The sequence below is a fragment of the Rhipicephalus microplus genome, unplaced genomic scaffold (assembly GCF_043290135.1).
Source record: "Rhipicephalus microplus isolate Deutch F79 unplaced genomic scaffold, USDA_Rmic scaffold_237, whole genome shotgun sequence".
NCBI classification, from domain to species: Eukaryota; Metazoa; Arthropoda; class Arachnida; order Ixodida; family Ixodidae; genus Rhipicephalus; species Rhipicephalus microplus.
This window is the reverse complement of record NW_027464808.1, coordinates 238,102-259,000: the sequence shown is the minus strand read 5'-3', so window position 1 is coordinate 259,000 and position 20,899 is coordinate 238,102. Positions and strand designations below refer to the sequence as shown.

The 20,899-nt window shown below is 43.2% G+C and overlaps 1 protein-coding gene across 1 annotated transcript in view; it reads left to right on the top strand.

Moving 5' to 3' along the window:
- Positions 1 to 17,441: 17,441 nt before the first annotated feature.
- LOC142792737 (uncharacterized) overlaps positions 17,442 to 20,899 on the top strand; it is a 36,427-nt gene continuing 32,969 nt past the window's right edge. Inside the window, exon 1 of the mRNA XM_075885661.1 lies at positions 17,442 to 17,526. Within this exon, the coding sequence (XP_075741776.1) occupies positions 17,469 to 17,526 (58 nt within the window). The 5' untranslated portion in view covers positions 17,442 to 17,468. The remainder of the gene's footprint in view (positions 17,527 to 20,899) is intronic.

Sequence of the window (20,899 nt, the reverse complement as noted above, 5' to 3'; positions counted from 1 at the left end):
TGAAGGACACTCTACAACTGTTTTTAAACAAAACAGCACTTAATATTACTTATTAAACACGAATTCTTCACACAATGGGTGTGTTTCAAAACCTAGTTGCATAACCACATGTAGTGACATGGTTTCCATATGTGCACTCTTGTCATCTTTCCTTTTTTTTTTGCTAATAAACAATTGGGAGTATAGCTCGTCGTCGCTTACTTTCTTGAGGTTGTCGGTTTATTATTTTTTGCGCTAATATGCGTTTCAGACTGTCATGCACCACCACTCAGCCCAGCAGCTCACTCATTTAGAGACACATAGTCTTTTTCAACACAGAAATCACCTTGATCCATATTTCATGGACCTCGGTCACTGGAAACTCATGAAAAGTCACATCAGGAGTCTTCCCTTGCCTTGATTCGCAGAAAGGCACGCAGCACACCACCGTAGTGATGGTTAATTTGCACCAAGAAAGCTCGTTTCGCTGGTGTACAAACTACACCAACCTGCACGCTTCTGTCGCAGCTCGGCACGAGCAGACGGTCGCAAAAGATCGTCATTATACTTTTAAGTTTATTAAAAATGAGGCTTTTATTCATTTTAATTGTCTAGAGTGTATGCACACGTAAACATTGCTGCTTTTCTCTCAGTGGCGCGCGAGCAGACGCCAAAAAAAGCGCGGCGACCCATGTTTTGGCCGTCAGCAACCGGTGCGGATGAGGTAAGTTGCAGCGCTACAGAACACGTAGCGGCCGGCGCCAATACCAGAAAGGGTGTGCTCATGACCTACTACACTCCTGACCTGTTCAGATAGCGGGGTTCCTATGGGAGCGCGTGTCCCCGCTCTCGTTCAATCGCTCGCCGTAGGTGGCGCTACCTATAACCTGTTCGTCTGCTACTGTGCGGCCGGCAGGAGGGCGACGGACTGATACCATGCGTCTGCTTCTGTGACAAACTGCCTATACGTGTGATTGTTTTTTGCTGAAAAGGCTAACGTGTGCTATGTGTTACATTTTAGTAGTTAGGCTATACTGGTTGATTGACTTCTAAAGCTGTATATTTGCGTAGAAATGTCTTGCTGCATGGTTGTTTTTGCCATTCCAGCCTAAAAAAACTTCAATTTAGTATTCATAAAGCTTTTGACTAATAATGTACTCATTGGTAATAGAATATCAAACTGATTTTAGGTTGTTTAGGACGCGTCAGGTGAAACGCAGTGCCCCTGTTGAGCACTTACCTTGGACACTCGCCCTGGACAGGTGTTACACTTGTAGTCAATTGATAGAAGAGAATAATGCACATACGCCCACGGACGCATATCAAGGAGAGACACAGGAATTGAAGCTTTAACTCTTACTGTGACCTACACAACAAAAATTGTGCGTCAAATTTCGCTACGGGAGTTTGTCTGCTGGAACGGGGAGCGCTGGCCGATGCGCGTTTCTATGATTTTATATGTCCGTGCGATGAGACGATATGGTAAAGGCAGTGATGTGCCTATCGAGGGCAACACATTGCGACCCCAATAAAGTTTTTATCGTCATCATTATCATCATCTTGTCGAGCATAGTTAATAATAATAATAATAATAATAATAATAATAATAATAATAATAATAATAATAATAATAATAATAATAATAATAATAATAATAATAATAATAATAATAATAATAATGTTTTATTTTTCATCAATAGTTTGATGAAGGACAGCGGCAGGTAAAAGCTGCTCTTCGAAAGAGGCAGCTTGACATAGGCCCACAGACGCCTTTAGCACGACAGCACTGGCAAACAGTTAGCAATGTTATCTAAGCAACAATTACAAAAATATCAAGTTCAAATTCTAAAAATAAAAATAGCAACCATGATAACAATGTAGCAACTGCAAAGAAATCTTGAAAACTATACATGTGTATATCGTGCAATTGAGTTCGGGTACAGAGTAAGAAATCTATGCCAGCTTTCACATATTTATCAATTAACGTAGAAACTGTGTAGAACAACCTATCTGTGGAGTAGTTTGTTCTCGAAGTTTTTATTTTCCATGTTTCTTTATGTCATGTTTCGAACAAATTATTTGGCTGCAGTTTCGAGAGGTCGTACAAATAATGTCGACTTTCTTGAAATTGACGCCTGACCACCAATGCTAACTTAAAATCGTAGAGACGATGTAGGGGTGGTATTCCAGCCTGTTGAAACAATTCACTTCTGCGAGCATCATACGACCAGTAAAAAATTATTCTAATATACGTCTTTTGCATCAGGTACAGTTTTTGTAAGCGCGTGTTAGTCGTAGTCCTTCATACCAAGAAACAATAAGCAAGATGCCAACAGAACAGTCATTTATAAAGTAAGAATTTTACCTTGTATAGTAGAACAGTTGAACAGTTTTGCCACTGTACACCGTGCCCTCTACGCGAGATAACTGACCCAGCACACTGTAAATGCGATCGTTTCAAAGCATATTGCTCGAAAATGTAACTCCAAGAATTTTTATACAATTTACTAACTCAATAATAGTATCGCCATACTTGAAATGTATGTTTTCATTAACAGACTTATTTTTAGGGCGGAATAGTACCGCCTTTGTTGTACTAGTGGTTATGTTTGATTGATAGCGCCCAAGGGCGACACCCGCAGTTGGGGCGCGTACACATGCTGAAAATGTGCCATTATACTCGTTTGTCAATGAAAAGCAGATCCCTCAAAGTGATATCAAGGTTTCTGCTAAAAGAATTTGGCGAGTGTATGCGTGTGATTCGAGCAATGTTACAGCACTTCAAAATGAAACAAAACACATTTGTCGCTTTACTTATGCGTGCCACAATATGCCAGTTAAAGCTGATGTTTCAAACAAAGTTTCTGCACTTTCGAAGAATATCCTACTTGCTGGCACACAGTGACGGCTTGTGTCTGCAATAAAGAAAAACATATGTACGCGTACAGAGCTGCGTGCATTTGGGTCATAGTTCAATAAAATGTGCTAGCAAGGTTCTGGGCGCGTACATGATACAATGGAGGCATGCAACTAAACTTTTAAAATCTTGCGAGATTTTGGCTTTTCGGCTATTCTCTTTCTCTTTCCTTCTTTGGCTGTTTTGTCCCGCACGTAGTTTGAGAAGAAAGGACGGCTAAATTTTTGCAACACTAGCCGCGCCATGGCTTCTCGGTGCTCGCTAGTAGCGCCTTTATGGCTGAAAAGAGGGTTCAAGGCCACTGCAGGTAGCACAGTTTGCACAAAAAGTGCCATCGGCCTCTTTTTGGAAATGGCCAATGGCGCAAATGCTTCCGCGGCCCTTTCTAGAGTGCTCACAAAGGAAAGAAATGAGATCGTTGGGTATGAAAGCCCTCCCCTGTCTAAATTAAATATCACAGCAGTAGCTGGTCCAGATGAGCTGGGAGCCTTGATTTTGCCGATGCAGTCGTCGCAAGTAATGCAATCCTCAGCTGCTTTCACCAGGAAGCCCGCTATAAGGCCAAGCGTGCTGGCCCTTATGCCTGGCTGTGGGGCACCTGTGGGAAGGTAGAAATGAAAAGTGTGCAAGAATTTTATCAGTATATAGATAAGCATGCATGATTAAACCGACACGTGTCCGTATACAAAATATGAGAAATATATATATATATATATATATATATATATATATATATGTATATATATATATATATATATATATATATATATATATATATATATATATATATATATATATATATATATATATATGGATGTTAATGCGCTTTCAGATAACAACTGTTGCCCCACCGCGGTGGTCTAGTGGCTAAGGTACTCGGCTGCTGACCCGCAGGTCGCGGGACCGAATCCCGGCTTCGGCGGCTGCACTTTCGATGGAGGTGAAAATGCCGTAGGCCCGCGTTCTCAGATTTGGGCGCACGTTAAAGAACCCCAGGTGGTCGAAATTTCTGGAGCCCTTCACTATGGTGTCTCTCATAATAATATGGTGGTTTTGGAACGTTAAACCCCACATATCATCAAGATAACTGTTCATTCAGCCGACGTTTGCGTCGGGAGAGCCCCGTCTTTTTCAAGGTATAATAATATTTACACATTTTCCGCGTCGATTTATAGCTTGTCACGACAGGAGGGAAGAAGTCCGGAGAATAGTATAAACAACAACATAAAAAAAACTGAGGGAGAAACGTTTAAAAATAAAAAAAAATCTAGGAGAAGAAGCAAGAGAAAGACGACGGGATTAGGAAGGGACAGCATCTCAAGAGAGTAAGGCGAACGCAAACGAGCCATGCCATCATCTGTGTGCCAGTTATGACAGCGATTCAAAACCGCCGAAAATTTCTTCCCCGATTGCGGGAAAGGGACGTCGGTTAGTCGAGTTGTGTGGGCGCCTGGTGAAAGCATGTTATATTTTTAAATGTAAGCCATAGTACCTGCTTGTACCATGGACTTATCGTTACATACATACACAGTATAACTGATTGAGAAGCATGTTTTCATCTACATCGTGCACTGACGCAAACGCTGCCTCACGCGGCTTGCATGTAACACAGTAAGCAGCGCAGAGTTTATAATATATGCATAATATCGTATAGTGGGGAATTGTTGGACGGTGTGTAATAATTTTTAAATAATGTAAATCATTCCATTACACGGAATCAACGAGATATGAAAAGCGCACCACGGCAAGTCTGCAGGGCTTCTAGATGTGGCCGCATCGTCTGGGTTATAGTAGCAGATGTCGATGCCGCGCACTCGCCTGACGACCCTTGATTCTGGTTTACTAGCGAGTGCATTTCCAGAGGTTGTCCGGCTTGCTTTACTGCTGTGGAGCACGACGCCTGCCTTGCACTGGGCGATCCAAGAGGAGACGTTGTTTGCTCTGTACTGCCGCTTGGTGATGAGTGCATCATTCCCATCACGAGGACTTTCTGCAGTGATGAAAGCGCAGCACGGGCGTCTGTCTGATCGTTGCTTCCTTGAAGCTGTCTGATGGTGGAAAAAAGTGCTTCGACAGGGTCACTGGAGAATTTGGCAGTCAACACGTATAGGAAACCTGAACGGATGAGAAATTGTGTGCACTGTACTGTGGACATTGTGGTCAGTTGGAGAGCTTCGTATGTTTCAAGAGATATGAATGCCCTCTTATGTGGTGCCGCGGCTTTCCATGCTGCGAAAAAGGGCAGAAATTCCTGCTCCAGCCATATCAACCTGAAAATAAAGCAGTTTATTGTAGAAAATATGAAACCTAGCGGGATAAATGGAATGTACCTGTCATCATCTGGGGAACTGAACGGCATCCTGTTTTGGTCCCGGCTTACTACGTGGAAGGTTGTATTTCTTATGTTGTGTATGGTGAACCATTTAAATATCATTTCCATCAGCTCGATGGTTGGCAGGCAGTCTTCAAACCCGAAAATGCCAAATCTGCGGCCGTATTGTAAGAGGTATCGTAAGGCCGATGTCACCTAGAAACCAAGGAGACGCGACATATTAAAAATGATCGGAATTATTTAGAGAGAGGTTTCTAAGCTTGGACGTTCGTATACAGCAAGTGAGACGAGTTACAAGTGGCACTGCAGTCATCAATAACGTGCACTTTTAAGTGAGTTTGTGTTAGTGAACATATATTTATAGAAGCTCTAATGATACGTAATTATTGTGTGGTAAGCAATACGCGCAGGTACATTCGTTAAGAAAGGGAAATTGTATGTTCAGATAACCATGCGCTGTTAGCAGCAGCAGTAGCAGCAGCTCATGTGCATGTTTTTATGTGACCATACTGATAAATATGTTAGCAGTTATATACGTATTGAATTACATTTTCACCATTTGCTTCCGTTTGGGTTCTACAAACAAATAAACCAGAAACTAACATGAATATTCACGTATCGTTTGCGGTGAATTACTATTAAAAGGCAGTTTTTGTACTGCTTCATTTGAACGAAAAGCTGCAAAATTTTTTCTGCTTCTGCATGAACATTCACTTGACGTAATATGATGTAAAATGAGTTGTGGCGTAATATTAGCGCATAAAAGTTTGCCCGAGCGCGCCAAAGAATTTGAGAAGTATAAACGTCACTACTGATAGAAAACTGCGAGCATGATTCTAGCTCAATTAGATGTATTTTTTTGTGTAATACAGGTTGCAGGAAGCATACATAATTTACAGCTAACGAAAAGGCATTTCCTGCATGACCTGTGTGCGTCACGCATTGTGATGTCTACAAGGAATACAGAGAATCTGGGAGTGTGTGACACTAACGCTAAATGGGTTTACACCTTTTCTTATACATGCCTGTGGAGAGAACACTTCAACGGCCCTCTTCACGCTTAATTTCTCGAAGTTCGTCGGGTAAACGTGCTTCTGCGTAAGGTTCCGAACAAGCTTGAACGACGACTGTTTTTCTGTTATGTCCAGCAACTTTCTCAAATACGTGGGGCTGTAGTAATGCCCATTGTTGAACAGAACGCGTTTGGTGGACAACATCTGGTTGCGGAGATTTTTCAGGATGTGGCAGTGGTCAAAAGAAAGGAAGAGCCTCCGATTCATATCCATTGGATGTCTGCAACAACAACAAAAAAAAATGAATAAATAAATTGGAGAAAGGCGGCGTTTGCGGTGTGAATAATTAGTTGCATATACGGTTTTCTGTTTTTTACCAAAGTAATGTAAATGTTAGCCATTCGAAGGACGTGTGCGTTGTTAATTATTACCTTATTATAAAATTTCTCCACTCATGCCATGATCCTGCAGGTCTGTGTGTGTGTTTTATTGAGATTACCTACACCTTAAATCTTCCGAAACTTTAAGTATACTCACCCATTCATACAGTCGCATGCAGGTGCGCATACATTACGCAAACGCGTAACGTCAATTGATTTGTAAAGACGGGCTATTTACAGCGATTGTACTGTTGATAGCAATCTTGTTATGGACACGGCTTTCTTATATGGCAGCGCTGATTAAAAAAAAAGAAGGGGGGGGGGGGGCTCTGATGCTGATACAGGCTTTTTTTTTTGTGCGACCAAGTCTTTTGTTTTTTTTTTCACTCAAACACGGCATGCATGCGCGTGCATACATTGATTGATAGATATGTGGGGTTTAACGTCCCAAAACCACCATATGATTTTGAGAGACGCCGTAGTGGAGGGCTCCGGAAATTTCGACCACCTGGGGTTCTTTAACGTGCACCCAAATCTGAGAACGCGGGCCTACAACATTTCCGCCTCCATCGGAAAAGCAGCAGCCGCAGCTGGGATTCGATCCATGCATACATTGAGGGCACACTGCGAATACATATAAAAAAATATTTACACTAGGCATTGCGCACAGCTTAATGCGAGCTGAGAGCAAAAATATATACTTAGCAACTTACGGCACAACTGGCATCATACGACCATTCCCTAACATGGTGAACATCTTTTTGTTCGAAGCGTGGTTGTCAGCTACAAGTCGGACCACTTGGAATCCTGCTTCTTCGATGGACTTAATTACTTCAAGTGTTAGTTGATGCAGGTGGTCTCCTTTTACTGACTGCGTGAAATAATATCCCACGGGTAGCCTGAAAAAGATAAAAATTAGCAGTATTCTGTAGCGTCGGTGTCAGCTGGGCTTAAAATCTCACTCCGTTGGAGAGAGGAGGAGAGCCAATTGCTCATCTCGAGTGCTTGTCAAATAAGTGCACAATGCTAAAGTTGACTTGCCGGGGGAAAGGGGGGGGGGAGCCCTCCTTAAAAAATAGAAGACGACTCCCCCTGCCCCTCCCCAGACTTTCAGCCCTGGTCGCGGAATAGCACATCATTGGTTAATTAAAGACAACGTTTTCTTTTTATATCTATAGGTGGGGTTAGTCTTTCAGTCACAGCGAAACGTATAGTGATAGACAAAGTGATGATTCACTTACGTGTAGTGCGTTGATAAGCCTACAAATACAAAGGCGAGAAGGTGTGTGGCCAGCTCGTTCTGAATGCCCACTTCTTTTTCTAGGCCTCCCATTTCGACTAGGCCATGGACTTTGTCTCCTTTTTTTTCGTACGTCAGTGCTTGCTTTAAAGACATTTCATCCACAATCAAAGAGCCCATTTTTTCCTAACAAAAAAAATGGGGGGGGGGGGAATTCACTGTTAACAGACATGCGTTATATATCGGCGGAGACAGTTAATTATATAAATAACCTTCTTTGTTGTTCCGTACATGACCCATAATTTAACAGAAATGATTAGGGTTTAGAGCAAACATAGCGCACTGCCGTATACTCTTAAACAATACATCTTACGTTCGAGTAATCCTTGCCACAGGTCTGGTCCCTGTTTATTCACTTTAAATCACTTTTCATTCGGCTATACTAGCATGTATTTTGATCAGTCAAACACTGCCGCGTGCGCTGCTTCCTTCGTTATTCGCGTGCATATTGTAAATAATTCTGATCGAAGTAACGTACCCGTTCGGACAAGTGTGTGCTTTCCGTGTGCAGCCTTTGCTTCATTAGCGACGAAACAACTGCTCCAGTACAGTAGCCAATGTAACGCTTCAGTGTCATGCGACTTGGAAGGGTGAGGCACCCAGACCTCCGCAACATTTCGTACCCGCAGGGTGATTTAGCTTGCCACATTATGGCCTGCCTGATGGTCACCTCTTTCCAACGGTGATTTTTCTCACGCAGGCATTGCAATTGCTCCTTCAAAAATTCAGCCTTCTTGTCGTTCTCGTCCAGCATTTCCTGATGATGAAAGGGCAGTTGAAATGCGTAAATCACGCGCAAGATAACATACTGGAAGAAAGCGGAAGTGCAGGGGAGAATGGAAGCTTGACCCGCTGAAACATCGTAGAGCAGGGAATGCCGGCGCATCCAACAATTCGACATTTACGTACTGGACTTGCCCTTGTCAAGACAAGTTTAGATGTTGTGGGAGAGTGAGCAAACGTTCACACACACGCTACTAAAGGAGGCTGTTGCTGTCCTGACAAAGAATAGTGCACCTGATTGTCGAAACCTTGCATTTGGCATCATTCCTTATTCAACAATTCATAATCGCGAGAAAAGATATGCGTTTACTCTTAAGACAATAATAGATGTTTCATGTCACCACGTGGACATTCAATTGCAGCTATGCTACATTAATGAATTGCGCAACTTCAGACTTGCGTCATGTTCAGTAACCGGCCACCGACTCACACATACGGACTAGCGGAAACTGTTCACTTACACTTTCCAAACCATTCCTTCCTTTTTGAATGCAATGCTGCTCGCTCAAGTTTATAAGGCAGACATCACATGTGCGTCAAGCGTGGCTTCCTGTACGAGCATAAACCGATCGGCCCATAGCACCAACACAACACAGCTTGCAAATTACTGTCTTTCCAGTTGTCAGTCCAATGTCCCTAATTGTTTGCGACGACAGAAATTTGAACTCGTTGTTCGCAGGATAAAGGAATAAACTCGGGGTGCGCCAATCACGCAAGGGGGTACACACCGACCTTCGTATCTTAAACACTTGCTCATGTGCGCGCTTACCCACCAACCTTCTTTTATTCCGTGTCCTTATGTCAGGCCTACACCTTCGTATGACCAGAAAGATTGCCAGCATCGGCGTACACTAAAATGTCACGTAAATTTATATGAAGAAGAAAATCTATAAACAGAGTTTCTCTCGAGCAGACATCATGACAGCGGACTTGTCATCCTTAAGGCTATAATTGTATTTCAGTCTTTCAGAAAACAAGCCTGCTTGTCGAAACGCCGCCTCGAAACAACTTTGCTAAAACTACTGATTAAGCGAGTTGGTTCATGATTATTTTCAGTGTTTGTGTGTGTGTAAACAGCGATTAAAGAATGGGAACAACCCCTGTTCACAGGTTTTTTACTGCAAGCTTCCATCCTCCCCTTTCTGACGTTTCTTACAAAAAAGTATAGGGACACTAAGTTAATAGACTGATAAATGAGTACCTGATAATTCTCTATCGTTCCTGTTCCGATCATACGACTATTAGAACAGAAAAAATTAAGACTAGGTTTAATGTTCTGAGTTTGGCGAACAATCTTCGACACGTGCACGTCGCTTTATGTTGCGTCGCTCCTTGTGTACTTGGCCGCATTGGCTGAGAACATTTCTTTGAAACTTGCTACTTCAGACCTTGCATCTACTAACACAGCAGTCTTAGACATTACCTGAGGCCGTCAAAGTATGACGTCACTGCTAGCCGATGCGCGAGAACTTAAGGGTAGCATCGCCACCTTTACAATCTCTTATAGTTTCGAGAATTCCTTCGCTCACCGGACGTCCTCTCGTAGTACGGGTGATGTTGATAGAATTGACTTACTCCTAAATTGTTATTATGTTCAGAGTCATTTAAAATTAAGTGCGAATATAAAAGGATTAATATAACATTCGTCCACTGACGTAACTGCGTACCTGCAGCGTTAGAGCGCCATTCGCCTCGGCGAGGGCTTTCATCTCGAAAAAATCTTTCTTTAGCTTCTCTAGCTGTGAATGCAAATTACTGTTCATTTCTTTCAGCCTGCTGCACTTCCGCCGCAACGTCTTAGTTGCCGCGACCAGGGAGCGCATCTTCTTCAAACCGATCGACGTTTGCGACGTCATGGAGCGCCGCACTGGCCTCTTCTGGTGTTCCCCTTGTATAACTGAACTACAGTCCTCCATGTTGTCCTGACTTGATGGAAAATGCAACCACTCGGCCTCTTGTGCAGTTTCAATTGGGTTTTCAGAACTATATACTTCCCCAGGCTCCGCTGATGCTCGCTCTTCTTGAGAAGAATCTGCGTTGGACGTTCCCCTGTTAAGCCGAAAAAATAGCGAAGCATGACAGATATATTGTCCCGCTAAACGCATAAGGGAATACTGCTAACATTATTCTTATCCGTTGTTGTGTTAGACTTCAAGTTTTACTTACAGTATTTTTACTTGTATGGGTGCCAGCGTTGTTTCCCCCTGCGTTCGTTTTAGCCGCTTTTTCCGCGGCATTGGATCTTGCCCACGTGGATCAGGAGAAGCGGGAAATAAGGAAGGCACGGCTGTGGGCTTCAACATCTTCCTTTTCGTCACTGTTCTGTAATCTTCAGCGGTAAAATGCAGGCTGCATACCTTCGACCGGTCGCTGGGCTCCCAGCGATGCTTTCCTGAACCTTCATCAAAGGTAAAGGCGTATACGCATGGCTAGCAAGATTGCAAAATAACAGTCCATAACACCTTTTTTGTAATTAATTTTTCCAAAATGTAACAAGCCAAATGGGGAGGTTAAGAAAAAGCATAGCCACGATTTTATTCTGGGGAAGTACCTGTATACCCATTTAGTGCATTTTCATATTTTCTCGCAGCCTTTGTAAATGTCTTTTTAGATGACTACATTCGTCGATTGATGTTTAGTGATGGTACGTGGTCGAGTCCAGTGGCATACTTGAAGCCCTTTATTCGAAGAGCTCATTGGCTATACAAGGTTTCATAACAAAGCTGAATTTCCTAATGGCTGCTCAGTAACGAAGCGCGACCCAATACGACAGAGCCGAAACCGAGGCGCACTTGAGCGCCTTGGTCTTGGTTTAGAGCGCAAACCTCTAACCTGTACAATGACTCCGCCGTTGACGACGATGACTTCAGTGGTTTTTGTTCTTTTGCATTCTCCAAAACGAATCTTTGTCATGCATGATGTAATCTCAGATGCAGCACGCACATAAATAGAGTATCTGTCGCTGATTATTCCAGGTTCCTCATTTCGGTTTCACCGGCTGGGTCTCTTAACCCTCACAGAGCCGATGGGCTCATTGCACGAAGGACTTCAATTATGTCATTATACCCGACCGCCTGCCAGCCCTATATAGAGTGAACAGTTAATCGCCACATTTCGTTACCGGCGTAACGTTTCTAATTACCTTAAGTAAGCTTATACAGAAACGAACAAAGCTGTATGGGAAGATAGAGGTTTGAGATGAGAAATACATTTGACCAAATTCGGTCGCTAACTTCAGTGACACCCAGTGTTCAAGAGTTGTCCATCGCTAAACACACACACACACACACACACACACACACACACACACACACACACACACACACACACACACACACACACACACACACACAGAGAGACAAACTGTGGAGGCAGCACGTAAATATTTCATATCATTAATTTTTTTATGGATTTCGGCGGCATTTGTTGAGGCAGCCTTCGGGAAGGGTGCTCGAACCCCTCGCAACCCACCGCTACGCATTTTTACATAATTTACAGATTTCGTATATTTACTTTTTTCTTGTGTGCTATATTTAAATTTCTTGGCACTATTTGTGGAGCCTGCCATATTAGCCGCGGTACTTTAAAAAAGCTTTCATGTTTTTTAGCTCAGTGAATTAGCATAACACACGGAAATAAAGTTTACTAAAGCACCCTGGTGCTTCTTGCTAGCTTGCAACTCGTTCTGAATTGAAACGACTCTCAAAAACACAAGACTCACCTTTTCTTCCAATTGCCTCGATCCATTCTTCCCGTATGTCTGTGGCAGGAAACTCGTGAAAACTTACTTTACTTTGTTTGCCTTGTTCCGATTTGCAATATGGCACGCAGCAATACACCATACTTACATTTGAGGTGTCAGCTCATCTAAAAAAAAAAAACTGCACGCGGCCACTATTAGAGCTGACTACTGCAGCTATCTGCCGTCTGCAAGTTTCTGCACACGACCTACTGTGTTTCTGCGTATCTTCTGCAATTTGTGTATGCGTATCGTCTGGAACCATCGTGATTCAGTGTGAACAATGAATGCCTAACAATAGTTTTTTTATCTCGTTGGACTACGTTTTCATTCAAGAAATATTTTCATAATAAATTTTCCTTCATTTGTAGAAAAGTTCCCGTCTGCTTGCCACTGTGACCCTTTGTGTGCTTTTTTTACGGTTCTATTTCTGCTTCAAACGTCCACACGAATGCAGCCAACTCTGACGAGGAATCATATCGCTTTATTTGCCATATTTTACACATTCATACACAATTCATGCACAATAAGAACGATTTGCACTGCCACAGCGATGGCTGAAGCAGACGACAGCGAACAGGTGCTGCCTAGCGCCACGCCGCTCGTAGGTGACGGCCCTAGCGGCAGAAGGTATGAACTAGAACGTGGGCGCTGGAAGAGGTGCTCTCTGGGCAGGTCAGGAGTGTAGTAGGTCATGGTGAAAACTCCGATGAAATCGTGGCCATGGCCTAGGCCACTCCCAAGGAGGACTGGAGTGTCGTCGCTGCTTCATGTGATTGCTGGATGCTTAGTTGAACCTGGTGGTTGGAGCTAGCGGGGCCATCCACCGCGCCGCAGCTTCGTCTGAGTGTGTGCGCCATAAAGTTTCTCAGTATGATGTGCGGATTACAGTCGTTGGACGTACTGCATTTTCTAGATTGCAATGCCGAGCGTTGTGTTGTCAAAGGAGAAAGTGTTCTTGCTGCCGAGTTTTGCTTGTCGCGAAGGACAAGGTTGACGATGAAATAAATGCTTTCGCAGGGTTCACGTGTGACTGACCGGACGCACATGCATGAAACCCCAATGCGTCGGCGAAGTGTTCATACGATGAATGAAAACAACTTTATTGTAATGTTCTTACGAAGCCTGTGATCTCCGAAGGCCAGAGCTACTGCATTGCTGTCTGTTTTGTCAAGTGCGAACACGTACGGCCGTTCTCCTCCGTTGCTACGTGAATGCTCCCGTGCTGTCACAGGCCGCGCGTGTTGTTGAGCAAGGCAGACAAGCTGTTTTGTAGTTAGATGGGCTAACGCCGTCGGCACTTGCCCTAGGGCATTGTTTATCAAGTGCTGATCGCCTAGAACCTTGCGGTGACACGTCAGTATTTTTAAAGAAAGCGGCCTGCCGGTTACCTCGTTAGGTGATGGTACACTGAGCGACATAAAAAAAGTTGCCCGAGACTACGTTGCAGTGCACCTTTCTGTCATCAAAACTTTGATAAACCGTGGAAATCCACATTCCTGTGCCCAAGAAACCAATGCAGCCAGCTGCATTCGATTTTTTTGTGTTTTTTGCATCTCGCCGATTAAGAGCACTAATTCGCAAAACACTTTATCATAATAAATATAGTCAATCCTGCAAAAGTCATCGAAGATCCAATATTAAAGGGCTTGTGGACGGGACCACCACCACCAGCAGCAAGTCGGGCTAATGAGGAGGCGCAAATTTTAAAACAATACATGCGTGAACAAAAAAAAAAAGTATCGATAACTGCAATGGGACTTCAACCACCGACCTCACCAGTTCATGTGTTGCTTTAGCCAACTACGCCACAGCTGCCGATCGGCTTGAGATGACAAACAAGCCGGTTTTGTATTGTTGTCACGCTAAACCTAAATAACATTTTTGTTCACTTTTTTGTATGGACGTAATTTTAACGGCTTTTATCGTTATGTCTAGACGTACCGCTAGACACTCCTGACTATTCAAACAAAGCGCCTAACCGGAAAATGCACACGTCACTTCCGTGCGGCGCAGCAGCCGTTTCTGTGTGGGAATGGCTTGTGCGCCGCGCGGCGCAGCAGTCTTTGCTTTTTTTTTTTCAACTGGACTCGTTCGGACTCAAGCTGGCCAAGATATAAATCACTCAGACTTCGACTAAGACTCGCACTCATGTCTTGATCTAAGTCTGAGTGAGTCCACGTGAATCGACTGATGAGTGTGTTCACCGACCTATCATTGTGGTTCATTCTGTGCTCCGTGCACAGAGTCGTGCTGTTCGGCATGCAGTTATACCCTGTGTTCTGGCTTTCGAATCGATTCGTTCGGGGCCGATTTCACGTAATCGAAGCGAATCTACGCAAAGCGTTGCGAGCGTGTAGTGTCTGTATATTCGCGAGTGAAATTGCGTGTTTTGATATGCTCGCATTACATGCCTTCGATGTTTTAAGAAAAGGTAGAAGTTTAAGGGAACATGGAAGGTTGAAGATGTGGAAAATTCGTGAGCATGGGCTACCACTGCAGCCGACGTATCAACAAGTAGACATGTCACCTGGGAGAAGTCAAATACGCTGGTCGAAACGCCAGGTGCAGCAGCATCCCGCATCTACAGAGTTTTCACCTATACACATCCTATGAAACCGTTATGCGTGTCAGAAATCTATATCTGCTCATCTTCAACATTACTATCAGCTTGCCCTGGATTCACGTTTTATCACTCGTCTACACACACCTGTTCAAAAGCAGGGTCGTTCACAGACCAGTTCAATATTTATTCATCAAAGCAGTGAATTGCGTAGTAAGGTGCATTGACTGACCCCGCCGCCAACTCTCCAAGGAAGTCATTGACGAATATATCGGATGTTGTCATTTCTTTCAAGCAAAATATCCTTACTGGTTTGTAATCGCTCGTAACTAGAGGCGCCAAGAAGAGCATCGAATATGCGAGATATCGGTGATAAAGTGCATTGACACCATGGTCGAAAAAGCTAATTGTAAGCAAACGGACTCAAGTCAAATAACTCGGACTCACTGAGACTCTTATTGAGCCATGAGTTTGAGTGAGTCCGGTTTAAGAAAATTTTCGTGAGAGGCCGAATGAATCCGGCTGAGCAAATTTTTGGTGAGTCGTAGTCAGAGTGAGCCCTAAGCGGAAAATATGTTTCTTAAGTGTGTATGAGTGAGCTACGCCATTTTTGAAGGTAAGAATGTATACGCCAATTTACGAATGAAGTGCGAAAAAATTCAAGGACTCTTCAAAATTCCAAAGTGTGTTCGGCGAAAGATTGTGCCCATTGAAACTGGGTCGGTCAGAATGGAACCTGATGCGTGCGTCTTCCTTCTAGCGTGAGCGGGCGTGCTAGGCAGAGCGGCGCTAGAGCATAGGGTTTCCTAAAATTAACCAGAGGTGTCTCTGACTCTGCGATCGTTCAATGACCCCGGGAATGATGGTACAGTAGACACATTTGCCTAGTTTTTGTACTTGCGGGCGGCGAATCGTACTTGCGGCTTCGTTTATTGCTGGTTACGCTTTTGTTTTGAAGGAAAGAATGAACCCTTTTGAACTTTGTGACCCGATTCGAAACGGTAAGCCTAAAACAGTAAGGTGGTGAAGCGCAACCGCTGAACTTTTGTTGATTTTTGTTCCGTGAGAAAACAGCTCTAAGCCACACGAACACACACATGGCCAGAAGCAGGCCGGGAGTACGAAGATTAGACAAATCCGTGTACTACCCATCATTCGCATGCTCGCTGAAGCGACGTGCGTTGCGGCTACCATAGGCAGTTGTGCCAGAGTTCCCTCTTGTGTATATTAGGAAACTCTATGCGCTAGAGTAGCGACGCTACTACAGCCAAACACGAACGCTGTTATAGTCCGATGTGAGGCGCGACCAACGCGACCGGCGTCCGTTGGCGCGCCGTCACTTGAACCGTTCCAGCGAACGGATGGACGTCGATTACCGCGAGAATGATACATTAAAGGGGCCCTCTAACACTTTTCACGACTTCCATAGTTTTACATGTTTTTCGAGCTGGTTGCGTACACTGACGGCTTAAGAGATAAGTGCCGCAAGAACGGCAGCGATAGGGCCACGCTGTAAAAAGTTATTCAGCGTGGAGATATCAAAACACACTGAAATGGATGCTTACCCTCAACTCGATTTTCGCGGGCTCGCCTTAACCGTGTTTCCTTCGCCCCCTGACGTCGGAAGGCTGCCCAATGAAATGAACAGGAAGCTCGCATGACATATTGCCTGTTACGTCCAGCGTATTAAGGATGTCGTTGCGATGGTAACAAACAATGTGGTACTTGAAGAGGGAACGACACGTGCGAAACGAGTCAGCTCGCGAACGCTTCTATAATCTTTATTTTTTGCAATGACGTATATATATCAACGCTCTTACATTTTTTTATATTAGTTTCTTCAAATAACGGCGCCCGGGCCATCGCTGGCGCGTTTCCTCCAGCACATGGCGTTCGGCACACTTTTTTGACCAATCTTGAATTTTCAAAGCTGGAAAAGTCGGAGAGCTTTATTCTCTGTCGCTTTGAATGAAAAATTATGCTAATGAAAAAAATAAATCCAATAGTAATCCCTATTTTGATGCAATGTCGCGATCACATTTAACGTTACATTTATCCAATCATATGGCGGCAACCTTCCGGCGTCATTTCCGCTCGCAGTAGTTCTGGCGAGTGCCACTACGAGTTATGCAGTCGGTACCGGTGTTATCAAGCGTTAGATGGCTTTTTAAATGCCTTCGCCGTAATAAATTACAGAACAGGTTTCTCGGGTGATAAATTGAGATGATTATCTCGGACTGCAAAATATCGGGTTACCACAAGTCGTTTGCAGACCTCAAAATAAACTTCCAAGTCTAAATCATTGAGCTATAGTGGCGGAAGCGAGAACCAAGGAACGCGTTTCAGGTAACATTAACTTGTTCGCAGCTCATTTGCACATGACTGTGCGTCATATGCGTTTTTATTTTTTTTCCAGTCAGCAGCCATCCCCTTATGACAAGTGGACGGTGATCTTGGGGCTTATGGTCGTCTTCATGGTCACCGTCTGTGCCTCGTACTTAGCATGGGCCTTCCTGCTTGGTGCGTGTTCAAACACTGTATGCGTTGTATTCAGTTTGTTGCGTACAGCCCGTGGTATATGAAATAATAACGCGTATTTATGGTATCTCCTCCCATTCTTCTTTGAACCAGGTGGAATAGATTTAGTGCGTAGTATTACAGAGCCAAAATGAAAAAAAAAATCCTACCCAGATGTTCACTAATTGGTCCCACACCTGCCTTCTCATCACAAACGGAAGCACCAGTGGTTATCGCAATGTTTGTTTCTAGATTGGCCAAATGATTTTCTAAAATGTCATTTATATATTGATAAGGTAAACATTTAGCATTATTGATATATATATATATATATATATATATATATATATATATATATATATATATATATATATATATATATATATATATATATATAGTTACTCAGCAATGTAGTTACTTCTACAGTGCTGAGTACAAGAACATTCCAGACGTAAACCTTTAATGCGTCCAAATGTTTCTGTATAAAATTTACTAGGGGGCAACGTAGACTGGACTAGTGATGGTTAAAAATGAGACATTCTGCTTATTTAAAACTTACTGTGGTCTCCTTTGTGAAGTACATATATTTAAGAATTCCCGTTTTGTTTAAATATGAAATCTTTTTACAAGAAAAGGCAGGCGTTATTTTTTTATAAAGAACGTTGTCTGCAACGAACTTAGGTAGCCCCAGCGCAACGGTTCACGTTCATACAGAAACAGTAGTCTTAACTTTTTTAGCTGGAGCGCCACTAAACAAAACGCAGCCGAATACTAATATCGGCCGAGTGTGCATGCAATAAATCACGGCGAACACTTCTACGCGCAAACCTGCATGTCTATAGCCGACCCTGTGCAGCAGTCTTATACTGCGCGTGCCCTCTCTGCAGCAATGTTTTTGATATGTGGTCTCCAGTTAGGTTTTTCGGTGTAGGTTATTCCCAAATTTTTAACGGAATCGACCTGTACAGCTACGAAATTTGCACTGGGATATTTTGTGCGAAAACTACAATTGTGCTCTTGTTAGTGTCGAGTGTTAAGTGAACACCCTCCAGCCATTTATCCATGCTATTCACTCGTTTGCAGAATTTGGTGAATTGTGTGAATGTCTGCCGATGTAGCGAAAAAAAGCGATGTTATCGGCATGCACATACACCTGCACATCCTATACTGTATGAGAATAGTAAACACAAGTACATTAAATAATAACGGTGATAATACTGACTATTGCGAGAGCCACCGCGTTTCCCGATATTTTACAGAATTGTAATTGTGAATTAGTAATTAGCCCCGGATTGCGATCAATGAAATTATCGACCACCTAAGAAGTCAGAGACCATTGCCACAAAGAATTGTGGCAGTCTTAAGTTATGAAGCGGCTCTACTACTTTTACATGCTCTACATTGCCATAGGCTTTTGTGATGTGCAAATTTACTTAAGCGAAAAATTGTTTTTGATATCAGGCAAGCTGTATTATACTCTCGTGATCAACATGCGCACACCAAATAGAGCAACCACGCCTGAATCCAATTTTAAATGGGCTCAGAGTCCGACATCCAGCGACATCCGACATCCAGCGATCTGCACGACTATGTAAAATTCTTTCAACGTGTTTTACTATAGATTCAATGTGAGTCCTGCCCCGCCGCGGTGGTCTAGTGGCTAAGGTACTCGGCTGCTGACGAGCAGGTTGCGGGATCGAATCCCGGCTGCGGCGGCTGCATTTCCGATGGAGGCGGAAATGTTGTAGGCCCGTGTACCCAGATTTGGGTGCGCGTTAAAGAACCCCAGGTGGTCGAAATTTCCGGAGCCCTCCACTATATACGGCGTCTCTCATAATCGTATGGTGGTTTTGGGACGTAAAACCCCACGAATCAAATCATGTGAGTGCTATAGGCCTGGTATTTTCTATAGTAAACCCAGCGTCTTGCTTTTTTAATAACGGAATCACTCTCGCAACTCCCCAGTCAGGAGAGATTTATTAGAATTTCTAATTGAGTGATCAACGATTTCAAGTAGACCAAAGGGGTAAATTTCATGTACTGAGTTTATTACTGACGTCGTTTATATATGTACCAGCAAGACCTGAAGTGGAATCAGGCAGTCTTCTTACTAGATGTGTTACTTCTGCAGCTGAGACCTCTTCAAAATCCTCGCTCCTATGGAGGGATTGCGGTTGGTATAAGAGAACAGTCATAAAACGACTTTATACGTCCTGACCTATATATTTGAGAAACGTTTTCAGTTCACCTGGCGTTGATACCACAGATCCCACGTTTTTAAGCTCCAGAATAGCTTTCCGAGTTCTCGTAAGTTGCAATAGTGCTTTTATATTGGCCGCCTTTGTAATAAACCCAGATCGTTCGCGTCAAATTTGTTCTTTGCATCTTTGCATTTCACTGTTTTTTTTTAAAACAGCGGCTGCATATACTGTGGGCATTTAGTATACCAATCCTCTTCATTTGTACATTACGTTATATTAACTCGAATTGCAAGGGCTATGGTTGCAAAGTATTTTTTTTTCTATACAGCTTTCTTTAACCTATAGAAGCCCGCGAACACTCAGCATTCCACCAAGGGTTGGTAGAAGTGCTTTTGTAACTTTGTATGGTAAATTTGAATCTATTCAACAAGTCTTTTAAGATTTCGCTTAATCTGGTGCCGTCTGGTTCTCCATAGTCTATTTGGCTAGATAAAGTCGCTCGTAATACTTTTTTTCAATGTGCTGAAATTCACGTGCGTAACCGATGGTCTAAGCATGGAAGTTGCTGGGCGTACCACCTCAAACAATAGGCATGTGGTCGCTACTTGTGCCAGAATTAATCGCAGACAATTATTACATGGGGAGGTTAACACTAGAAAAAGTCATGTCCAGCTCAGAATAGGACTGATTGCACATAAAAGTAAGAGTTATTTTCTTTTCACATACAAAATTATTCTTATTAACCCGGCCCCACAGACGTTTCCCATTCAAATCAGTTCTAAAGCCCCACGAAATAGGATGAGAGTTGAAGTCAGACACTAGTATGATACCTTTTTGGCAATATGAAACTGCAGTATCCAGAAAGGCAGCCTTTTGTACACCCGATGAAGAATATGTATTTATTAACGAGAATGGGAGGTACTAGAGAATAGTAATGTCTAACTCTAGAATCTCACTTCCTCGGAAGTCATTGACAGATATGTAATTTCATCTCTATGGGCAATTTTAGGGGATATAAATATTGCAAAACCGCCACCCGAAGAGGTGCAGTCACCCCCAGCACGAGTGGAGTTCTTTCAGAAAAGGAGCCGAATAGAGTGACCCGCTAAGGCGCTGGAAAAGACGACCCGATGCAGAGTTCCAAGGCTTCGTCACAATATAAGTTTAAACTGGTA